The sequence below is a fragment of the Enhydra lutris genome, unplaced genomic scaffold (genome assembly GCF_002288905.1).
Source record: "Enhydra lutris kenyoni isolate GAN:26980312 unplaced genomic scaffold, ASM228890v2 scaffoldscaffold74, whole genome shotgun sequence".
In the NCBI taxonomy this organism is placed as follows: domain Eukaryota; kingdom Metazoa; phylum Chordata; class Mammalia; order Carnivora; family Mustelidae; genus Enhydra; species Enhydra lutris.
This window is the reverse complement of record NW_019154158.1, coordinates 5,608,922-5,620,179: the sequence shown is the minus strand read 5'-3', so window position 1 is coordinate 5,620,179 and position 11,258 is coordinate 5,608,922. Positions and strand designations below refer to the sequence as shown.

The 11,258-nt window shown below is 44.8% G+C and overlaps 1 protein-coding gene across 1 annotated transcript; it reads right to left on the bottom strand.

Moving 5' to 3' along the window:
- Window positions 1-194: 194 nt before the first annotated feature.
- Window positions 195-7,043, bottom strand: LOC111160122 (nascent polypeptide-associated complex subunit alpha, muscle-specific form-like; the record flags this gene model as incomplete). Its single annotated transcript, XM_022522964.1, has 3 exons — window positions 6,970-7,043; window positions 6,015-6,086; window positions 195-2,974 (listed from the first exon to the last, which is right to left on the bottom strand). Coding segments are annotated over exons 2-3 (2,850 nt in total), but the record flags the coding sequence as incomplete, so codon positions are not given.
- Window positions 7,044-11,258: the final 4,215 nt, after the last annotated feature.

The following is an 11,258-nucleotide window of genomic DNA, read 5'->3' as shown; positions in this document are numbered from 1 at the left end:
CCCCCTTTGGGAGATGGAGTCATTGGGGTTCTTTTGGGGGCTGGAGTTGCCTGAGACCCTTTGGGGGAGGGAGGAGCCACAGGTGGGGCAGTGGGGGGCCCTTTGGGAGATGGAGTAGCTGGGGTTCTTCTGGGGGCTGGAGTTGCTTGGGACTCTTTGGGAGAGGGAGGGGCCACAGCTTGGGGGTTGGGGGTCCCTCTGGGGGAGGAAGGAGTCACTGCTGGGTCCCCTTTGGGGGATGAAGGAGCCACAGCTGAGGCAGTGGGGGTCCCTTTGGGAGATGGAGTAGCTGGGGCTCTTTTGGGGGCTGGAGCTGCTTGTGACTTTTTGGAGGATGAAGTTGCTGGGGCTCCTCTGGGGGAGGAAGTAACTATAGCTGGGGGAGTGAAGGCCTCTTTGGGAGGTGGGGTACCTGGGGTCTCTTTGGGGGAAAGAGTGGGGGAATGCTTCTTGGCCAGTGACCCTTTAGGGACTTGAAAAGAAAGATTGGCCTCTGGAAGAAAGGACGCTTCAACTGGAGAAATAGGGGAGGAGTGATTTCCAGCAGGAGTATCAGGGATAGCAGGAACACTTTTCGAAAGAGGAGAAAGGGTTAAGGTAGTAGAAGGAGCTGAACCCTTCTTGGTTGGACGTCTTTTAGTTTGAGGAGACACACTAGTCCCTAAAGGAGATGGAGAGTCAGCTAAGTAAGTTCCTTTTGAAGATGCATTAACAGAAGCACAAGCACCAGAGTCCTTGGTTGGGTGCCCTTCAGGAGAGGAAGCCACAGGTGCCAATGCTGAGGTATGAGAAATACCGTGAACTTTCTTTGCACCTTGAGGATGAAGAGAGGGAAAGGGCTCAGACTTGGGAATTTCTGGGGCTAGTGCTATGGCAGCTGGAAAAGCAGAAACATTCTGGGGGGATAAAGTCACAGCTGGAGCCACAGGACAACTTTCAGAGACTGGAGGAACCACAGGTAAAGTAAGAGTGGAACTACCCTTCTTACCTGGATGGCTTTTATGAGATAAAGAGATATCTAGAAAAGGACTGGCTGTAGTGGAGGTACCTTTGGTAACTGCAGGAGCCACTTCCGCAGTAGCAACACGTTCCAGAGGAAATGTAGCTATGCTTGGGGTGGTGAGAGAACTTTTGAGAGGCAGACTACTGGGGTCTGTCTTGATTATAGAGGCTGGGGAGTTAACACCCAGAGGAGAGGGAGCAGTACTTGCTGACGTAACTACAGGGAGAGGCTCTACAAGGCTTTTCTTTGCTAAGGAGGCTTCAGGAGGAAGAGCTATCTCCAGAGATGATGATATAGTTTGGGGAGAGGGGGGATTTTTGGGGGTTGCCAGTACTAATGGTATTAGAGTCGAGTCTTTCTTGGTAGGGAGTCCTGCCTGTTCTCGTGACACAGGGGCTCCAAGAGAGGGAAGTTCAGTTTGGATATTTCCTTGTTTTGGTAACTTTACCAATGCTGATGTAGGGAGACCTTTGGGGTTCTCAGAGAATGAGAGAGGAGGGGGGACTGGTATTCCCAGAGGGGTTACTTGAGGAGTAGAAAGCTCTTTGGGAGCCCCAGGAGCCATAACCGAGGCAGTGCGGGAAGCTGAGTCCTTATTACTTATGGGATCTGATGAAACTGGAGGAGACATGCAAGTAGCTACCTCAAGGGTAGTAGGTGTTGCAGAAATTGTGGAGGGATTAGTCATAACGAATGGGATAGTTCCAACAGAAGAAAGAGGAGCTTCTTTCAAGCTCGGACTCCCTGGAGGAGGAGGAATTTGGGTCACCAAAGGCTGATGAGGAGTGGCATTAGGAGAGCCTTTCAGAATGAGACAGGCTGTAGGAGATAATGGAGAAGAGGTGGCTAAGTCTGATGAGCCAGAAGGACTGAAGGAAGCTATACCAGTGACAGCAGGGGGTTCTTTCTCAATAGAAAGAGCCAGAGGGGAAGCTGGAGCCTCCGAAGTAGAAGCCACCTCATTTCTGGAAGGAAGTGGAGAAATTACAGATCTCTGAGAAGGGTAAGAGGCCCCAATGGGAGAATGAGCTGCAGAAATGGCATCCACTTTAGGATTTGACAGAACATTAGGACCTGTTTGACCTAAGGGTCGAACAGGAGAATCAAGAGAACCCTGATGTAAAGGTGCTAGATGAGAGCCCAGAGAAGTGAGGAAAACTGGAGTGACGCTGGGAGCCACAGATATAGACTGGGTTGAAAGAGGTAATGTAGCAGGTGAATTAAGGGGTCCCTTTACGCTGAGGCTTTCAGGGTTTTGTGGAGAAGTCAGAGCTGAGGAAACAGGGATGCCTTTGAACTGAGGGGGAGTGACGGCTGGGGTAGTGGTGGGTGGCATTTGAGGACATGCGGCTGCTCCAGACTGAACAGAGGCCAAGGGAGTTCCAAGATGGGAAGGAACAGCACTGACTATACCTGGAGGGATAGGGGTGCCTTTTAGATTAGGGCCTACTTGCATGGGAATTTGAATAGAAGAGGTCTTTGGTTCTGAGGAAACAATGGGAGTTGACAGAGATGTTACTGACCCTGACTCAGCCCCAGCAATCAAAGGAGGTGAATTAAGAGGGTTAAGTGGATAAGTAGAGCTCTTTTGAACTGAGTGGGGAGCCAAGGCCACCAGAGCCAAGGGAGCTGAAGAGGAATGGGCATCTTTCACAGCTGGAGTTATCATGGGAGAGGCCAGAGCTAAGGCAGCTGGGGAGATGGGAGGCCCTATTAGGTTTGGTAGGAAAACTGGGGTGTCAGTGGGGGAAGGGGCAACTCCCAAAGGAAGGATTGTTCCAGAGGATGATTGTGGAAAAGGAGCTTCAAAAGGGGTTGAGACAACACTAGAGGGAGGAAGGAATGGGGAAGCCTGGTTAGGGGTTGCCAGAGGGCACTGTTGGGGGGCCAGGGAGCAAGGAGAGGGTAGGGTAGATTCAGGCTGCCTTAAGGCAGCAGTGACACTCAAGGCTGAAGACACAGGAAGCACAGCTGGAGGAGAAAAGCAAAAAAGGGGATAAAGAAGGAAAGGGAAGGAAAAAAACAAAGGTGAGTTATGCAGCCCAAGTTGGTACAACATGCCTCACAGGAAACACGGAATTTTTAATCCGAGGATGAAAGTCACCGCACAGGATTAGACAAAGGTGACAGGCAACAGCAACCTTCCCCAAATATACTTCAGTGGTCGATTAAGAATACATCCCTCTCCCCATCTCCCACATTTCCCAAGTTCTACGCCCCCCGACAAGCAAACTATTTTAAGGTGGAGATAACAGTCTAAGCAGCCTATTAGTCTCTAAATGGGGAGCACAGGCCTAGCAGTGGGTTGGGAACAGCATGCTTTCCACCCTTTCCCAGATGTGCCCTCCCTTCCCTCCTTGAATGAACCCAAAGTCTTTCTTACAGGCCATAGAATACCAGTAGAATAGATGTTCTACTGTCAAGGATCACGAACTAACTGAAACAGATACTGAAAATTGGAACAAGGCAGGCAGTGAGTGCTGATAATGATGGGGAGCCGGAACTGAATGAAAAACAAAAACAAAAAACGACTCTCCCCTCACCCCTGCAACAAACCAAGTCTTTATATGCTCAGGCTTTCACTAGGTCAAGAAAAACCTGACTCTTAGAATAAAGTTTTAGGGGGTACCTGGGTGGCTCAGTGGGTTAAAGCCTCTGCCTTCAGCTCAGGTCATGATCCCAGAGTCCTGGGATCGAGCCCCACATTGGGCTCTCTGCTCAGCAGGGAGCCTGTTTCCCTGGCTCGCTCTCTGCCTGCCTCTCTGCCTACTTGTGATCTCTGTCAAATAAATAAATAAAATCTTAAAAAAAAAAAGAATAAAGTTTTAGGAAGGTGGTGTTGACATACAATTTTGTGTTAAGTGTTAAATACTAAGTCACTTTGCCTCCCTATGCCTCAGTTTACCTACTGACCCCAAACAAAAAATCAACCACAAATGGGTTGTATTTCATAATGTCCACACACTTTCCTAGGTATTGTTAGCTCTTCAGACATCAATTTAAGATGAATTAGACTGCTAGGGAGAGAGCTTAGTCACAAGGGTAAGGGCTGTATTATGAAACTGTAGGCCAACTTGTTAAACCAGACTGTGGTTCTATTTTGGAAGTAGGGAATTGGAGTGGAGAATACACTGGCTCTCCACCCCTTAATCTGGATAAGTATGTCATTCTGCCAAAATAGACCAATGTTCAGCACTACAGTAAAGCTCAGTAAGATTTCCTGAATGAGGGGCGCCTGGGTGGCTCAGTGGGTTAAGGCTGCTGCCTTCGGCTCGGGTCGTGATCCCAGGATCCTGGGATCGAGCCCTGCATCGGGCTCTCTGCTCAGCGGGGAGCCTGCTTCCCTTCCTCTCTCTCTCTGCCTGCCTCTCTGCCTGCTTATGATCTCTGTCAAATAAATAAAAAAAAAAAAAAAAAAAAAAAAAAGATTTCCTGAATGATAAAAACTCACAATTTATTCACCACTAATTCTAGTTAGAGTATCCAACTCCAGAAAGGACAGGTGGCTCAACCAGGTTTTCCTGGAGAGTTGGTAGGTAAAAATCTCACGATTAAAGGGCAAATGCCTCCAAACATATGAATCAGAATTTGAAACTTAGAATGTTTTCCTCTAACTAGACTTCTAAGATGGTTAGTTAAAGCCCAATTTACTTGCTTTAGACACCATAACCAATTCCTTGGGCTCGTTTTCACATTCGTTATAACAACTACCTAATTAAGAAAAAATTCAGCGTTTTACCACTGGCCCTCCCTTAATATTACTAAACCTACTGTGCAAGCTCTATTCAGAAATAAGCTTAACAGCACTAAGGATGACTTCAGAAGCAAATGGCATGAGGCTTGAAACAAATTCATCTAAATTTCAGTTTCCACATTTGTAAAATCAAGTTGTTCAATAAGGTTTTGATTAGTATTGAATTATAGGATCTTTTAGAGATCAGTCCTTTATTTTCTCTTTCCATTAAGTCCCCTGTACCTCAAGGATTTCATATAGCTTGTTCACTAGCTTAGAGGCCCATTCCTTTTTCTTTTCTAGCAGCTGTATTAATCCTCTCAGCTGCTAAAATCAGACAGGTGGGGAGAGAGAACCTCAATGCTTTCAACTATAAACAACTCTATTTTAAGTCCAGAAGGGGAAAGGAATTGCTTAAGTGACAGGTGGGGTTAAAAAAAAAAAAAAAGTAAAAAAAAAAAGTTTATAGTAAGAAAAAGTGAGGATGGAAGTTACGGCCTGAAGATTCTCTTCATTTATTTCAGCACAACTGACATAGCAAGAACATCATTAAATATTTTTTCACTACACCCTCTCGAGTTTTCTAGAGAAGTATTTTAATGAGAATTTGAAACCTGCCTTTATACTATGTTTATATCCATTAATTTCAAAGCTGAAGAGCAGTCAAAGGAAAACTTTATTTCAATCTTGGGTTCCGGGCAAGCTGTTGATTCCAGCACACTATAAACATCTTAGTACCAACTGATAAAATAAGTGAACCAACCCAGCAGGGCCCTGCGGCCCAGTAAGACACATTTACCACCAGCACACATCTCATCCAGACATGTGACAAAGGCACAATGCCAAGCTCTGCCATCTAAAACCTTGATGCAACTTGCTGGCTGCATCTTCACAAAGCTCAGGTCTCCTTGGCCTGCAAGTGTGTCATCCAGTTCTAATAGGTAAGAATCACTGAGCCCCCTCCTCCCTGCTCAGTTTTACTGTGAGTTGAGGGCTCCCCAGTACGACCTATGAGGTAGTTGCCATAATCTACAATGCAGGCCTGGGAGCCTTTTATGCTCTCGGATCTTAAATATCTCTTTATAGTCCATTCCTTAATGAAGTCCCTCCAGGACGGCAGTAGTATCACGGATTCTCCTCCCTGGTAAAGCTACAGCCATCTTTAATGAGTTAACTCTGAAAAAACCAAGGGTATTCCATTTGCCATTTTACCCACCAAATGGTCTTAGGGTCAGTCTTAAAATTTTAATGAACAGTAAGGGGACTAGGGGAACCTACCTGTCTCAGCCTGGGGCTGTGGCAACTCCTGCTCTGTAGCAGGGACGGTTTCTGTGGCTTCACCAGGCATTTCTGAAGGGAATAAAAAGGAGGCCTGAATTGACTGGGATCCGTTCTGCTGCCCAACCCAGAGTCAAATATTCTTAAAAACTCTGCGAAGGGCTGTTAAGGGGGAAAAAAAAAAAAAAAAAATTACGAGGACGTTTCAGGACAATCCTCCCCAAAGCAGCTGGGAATAGGTAAGAAATAAGACGTGACTCTCAGATCTCGGATCAAGCTAATCACCTTCTACCTCTCTTTACTCCGCAGAGAATGAACCTTCAGTGGCCAAGGGGTTCCTTTTATTCTACACTCTAAACCCCACAGAGGCAACACTCAGCACTGCGTTCTCAACCCCTGGGAGAGGATCCCGGTCTGGCTCGCGACCGCGGGTGACTTCAGACGCTAGCCTGCACCACCTCCTACACTCACGTCGCCTGGGCTGGGACCACCACGTCTCCCGTTTGCCGGACTTTCGGGAACCAGGAGGGGAAAGAGAGTGCCTAAAGTCCCAACACTCACTTGTCACAATTAAGAACGGCGTGTGTGTGTGTACGCGCGCGCGGGGGTGGGGTGTTCCAAGGCTGTGACCCCCTTAACCTCTTTTGGGTTCTCGTGAAGCCGTTCCCTATACCACACACACTCCGCTTCCGCCCCCCACACCGCAACGGCTCTATGTCGCCAGCCCTGTCCTCCAGGCGCGGCAGGCGGCCCTTCTACCCTGCTTTTGCCAGGACATCAACCGCAGACCCCATTTTGTCCGGAGGCCCCAAGGCCACACTTCCCAGGGCCAAGTAGGAACCCAGCAGCCCCATAAAGCCACCAACTCCCCTTAGCTCCTAGTCTCTGGGGCGGCTTAGTCCGCAAGAAAGGAGGATGGCTGCGGATAAAGAGTTGCGGCGAAGACAGGACTTACTGTGCGGGGGACGCGGAACCAAGATGGCGGCAGAAAGAGAGCGAGCGAGAGCGTGACCCACGCCTGTTGCAGAAGGAAGCTTGGCAGAGGGGGCGGGACCAGGATCCGATTCCGGGTCAGGAGCTGCCAGCAGTCACTTCCTTTGAGTGATCCGTCCTACTGTTCCCGGACTGGGGTGGTGATGAGGTCTAAATAAGGGTAAGAATTCGGAACAGGACGCGCTGGATTGGCAGGAACCTCAACCTCGAGCCGTGCACTCCTTAGATAGCCGACTCCTTCCCGTCCCCTGAGTTGAGGCATTTTTGATACCCGAAAGGAAAGTGTAGTCAGAGAAGCAACCTCTGCTCTCTGGTCAGTAAAGTAGCCACAGCGGTATTATAGTGACTTTTTGATTTCCCTTTTTCAACTAATGCAGGGAAATAGGAGATACTAAATAATATGGAACGCCACAGATTGTAGTCACATCATTGTAAGATAGCAGTGACTGAGGTTAACCCTCAATTATTTTATTTTTGGAACACACAATTTAGATCGATGTTGAAACTATTAGATTACACTCCTCAGAGAAAAGCGCATAGGCATATATACAATTCTTTTTGCCTGCTGTTTTGGGCAAATAGATATCCCGAAACTCATCCATGCTAGTAGTCCTGGACCCCAAGTTAATTACTCTTGCTTTACACTGTAAATATTCCTGAGAGTAGAATGTAAATTCAGTGGTTTGTTCATGAAAAGGCCATGGGTCCTGATCCCCTTGCCCTCTCAGCCCTACAAAAAGACTCAACAAATACATTACCTAAACCAGCAAAACTATTTGAACTAAAGGCTTTAGGACAATTGTGGCTGCCTTTTAAGAGAAGCAGTGACGTTATGCTCTAAAAACTATTTTGAAGTGAGGATTAGTGAATTAGGATTAAATGAAATAGTGGAGCTTACCAGGAATGAGAAATTCTGAAATTTTTTTCAGATAGGGGAGGCAATATTGTGGAATGATTAAGAACATGAATTCTGTAAGGGTGCCTGGCTTGCTCAGTTGGAAGTGCATGCAACTCTTGATCTCAGGTTCATGAGTTCAAGCCCTATGCTGGGTGTAGAGATCAATTAAATAAACTTAAAACACACACACATACACAGAACATGGACTCTAGCTATACTTGTCTGAATCACAGCTTTGTCACCTCATAGTGACCTTGGGCAATTTAATTAACCAGTTTGTGCCTCAGTTTCCCCATCTAAAAAGGGGGATATAGTAGCTACTTGATAGGATTGTTAGGAAGATTAGGTAATATATGTACATTACTTGGAAAGTGCTTACTATTATTTTTTCTAAGTAAATGTGCGATCTGGAAGATTTGTCAGCGCAGTCCATTTAACTTCAGAAGAAGGAGCCAGCAATAGCCAATCATCTTCATAGACAAGTAAAGCTATTTTGACCATTTCACTTTCTTTTCCATCAAGCCCACTAACTCTTCTCTCTGCTGTTAATGACTAAGGAAGGATGTATTTTCTTTCTTTGGATTTTTTTATAAATTGGGCAAGTCTGGAGACGGAAGTCAGTTCTGTGACCTTTGTTTCTACAATTCTCACAAATGGATGAGTTGCTAAAATCAGAGAATAGGGAAGTCAATGGTCTTTGAGCATGTTTCTGCTGTCTTCAAGAATCAAATATTTATTTTGAAAAAAAAAAAAAAAAGACTTGATTTTTTTTAAAATTAAGTTTTTATTTAAATTCCAGTTAGCATACAGTGTAAAAACATTTATTTATTTATTTATATTTTTAAAAGATTTTATTTATTTATTTGACAGAGAAGAGAAGCAGGCTCCCTGCTGAGCAGAGAGCCTGATGTGGGGCTCGATCCCAGGACCCCGGGGTCATGACCTGAGCCGAAGGCAGAGGCTTTAACCCACTGAGCCACCCAGGCGCCCCTATTTATTTATTTTTTTTAAATATTTTATTTATTTTAGAGAGAGAGAGAGAGACAGCGAGAGAGGGAACACGAGCAGGCGTAGTGGGAGAGGGAGAAGCAGGCTTCCTGCTGAGCAAGGAGCCCGACTTGGAGCTCAATCCCAGAACCCTGGGATCATGACCAGAGCTGAAGGCAGACACTCAATGACTGAGCCACCCAGATGCCCCAAAACATTTATACTTTTATATGAGTACAATATGTAACGCTTTATCCAAGAGCTTTAATATTAAAGCATTAAAATACTTTAATGGTAGGCATATTGGAAGCTTGAAACATCTCTTTTTGAAAGCATAATACCAGTCTTTATACTCTGGTTCTGAGTTCTTAAGGTAGACTGAGTCTTTAGTAATTTTGTATTCAGGAATTTTAACTGACCCACTGTTTTCCAAACCTAAAAACTGAACAATACATAGTAAATAGAGACTCAAATGAGGAATTTTGCACAATGGTCTTTAATATTTTTTCTTAAAAAATTAGAAAAGAGAAGGAAATGCAAGGCATTGCCGTGTGTTGACTGTATTGTAAAGTGTTTTATATATAAAACCAAAAGATTAAAAAAAAAAGAAAAGACTGTATGGCTAAAGAGAAAACAATGTTAAAGGAAACGCAAAGGAAAGAAAATAAAATCATAGAAAACACCAACCTGATAGCTTGACTTCTCAGTGTTTCTCAGAAGATGGACTATATTCCAGAATGACTGTTTTCTTTAGACTGGTTGTAAAACCAGGCAAAAGAAATCTGACACTTTCAGAAAAAACAAAAACAAAAACCAACCTATGGAAGAAACAAAACCTTTAAAATTAAGTATCTGGATATGTAGAAAGGGAAGTGTTTTGACAAATAAAATAGGTTTTCTGTTGGTGAAATTGGTTATTCTAAGCTGCTGCTTTATGGTGCAGACTAACCCAATTGTTCTCTGAGGAAAAAAGTCAGGAGCTACAAATGCAACAGTTTTTAAAAAGTACTCTACTGGGGCACCTGGGTGGCTCAGTGGGTTAAAGCCTCTGCCTTCAGCTCAGGTCATGATCCCAGGGTCCTGGGATACAGCCCCACAGCAGGCTCTCTGCTCCGCAGAGAGCCTGCTTCCCCCTCTCTCTCTGCCTGCCTCTTTGCCTACTTGTGATCTCTGTCTGTCAAATAAATAAATAAAATCTTAAAAAAAAAAAAAAGTTAAAACACCATTAAAAAAAAAAGTACTCTACTATCCTCTATTGTAATCTAGTAACTCATATGTTTGAATTGAAGTTTGGTATGTTTAGATGCCCAGTTTAAAATGATTTTTAAGGGGTGCCTGGGTGGGTGGCTCAGTGGGTTAAGCCTCTGCCTCGGCTCAGGTCATGCATGATCCCAGGGTCCTGGGATCGAGCATCGCATTGGGCTCTCTGCTAAGCAGGGAGCCTGTTTCCCACCCTCCCTCCCCCTGCCTTTCTCTCTGCCTGGTTGTGATCTCTCTCTCTCTGTTAAATGAATAAATAAAATATTAAAAAAAATGATTTTTAAGGGGTGCTTGGGTGGCTCAGTGGGTTAAAGCCTCTGCCTTCAGCTCAGGTCATGATCCCAGGGTCTTGGGATTGAGCCCCACATTGGGCTCTCTGCTCAGTGGGGAGCCTTTTTCCTTCCCCCCACCCCTCCAGCCCCCCTGCCTCTTTGCCTACTTGTGAACTCTGTAAAAAAAGAAAAAAAAACTTAAAAAAAAAAAAAAAACATTTTTAAAAGACAGGCAGTGGGGTGTAACCTGACCAATAACAATATCAGTAAGTAAAATTAGAAGTGACAGAATACACACTCCAGGTATAAATGTCTAAGACTTAAGGACAAAGCTCTCATGTACCTACAATATTCAGTCCAGAAATAAGAAGGCTATATCCAGTGAGCTGAGATTAAAGTTTTGAGCATATTATTGCTCACTTGCCTCTACATATGGCAATTGGTAGAAGTATACCAAAATATATATGGCAACTGGTAAAAGGTATATCAAAAAATCTTAAATTATCTTTGTATAATTAGTTTTTTAAATTTTTTCATTATTTTTAATTTTTTCAAAAAGATTTTATTTATTTATTTGACAGAGAGAGAGAGAGATCACAAGTAGGCAGAGAGGTAGGCAGAGAAAGAGGGGGAAGAAGCAGGCTCCCTGCTGGGCAGAGAGCCCAATGTGGGGCTCAATCCTAGGACCCTGAGATCATGACCTGAGCTGAAGGCAGAGGCTTAACCCACTGAGCCACCCAGGCGCCCCTACTAGTTTTTTTTTGTTTTTTTTTTAAGATTTTACTTATTTTTGACAGCACCCACAAGTAGGGGAGCAGCAGGCAGAGAGCGAGA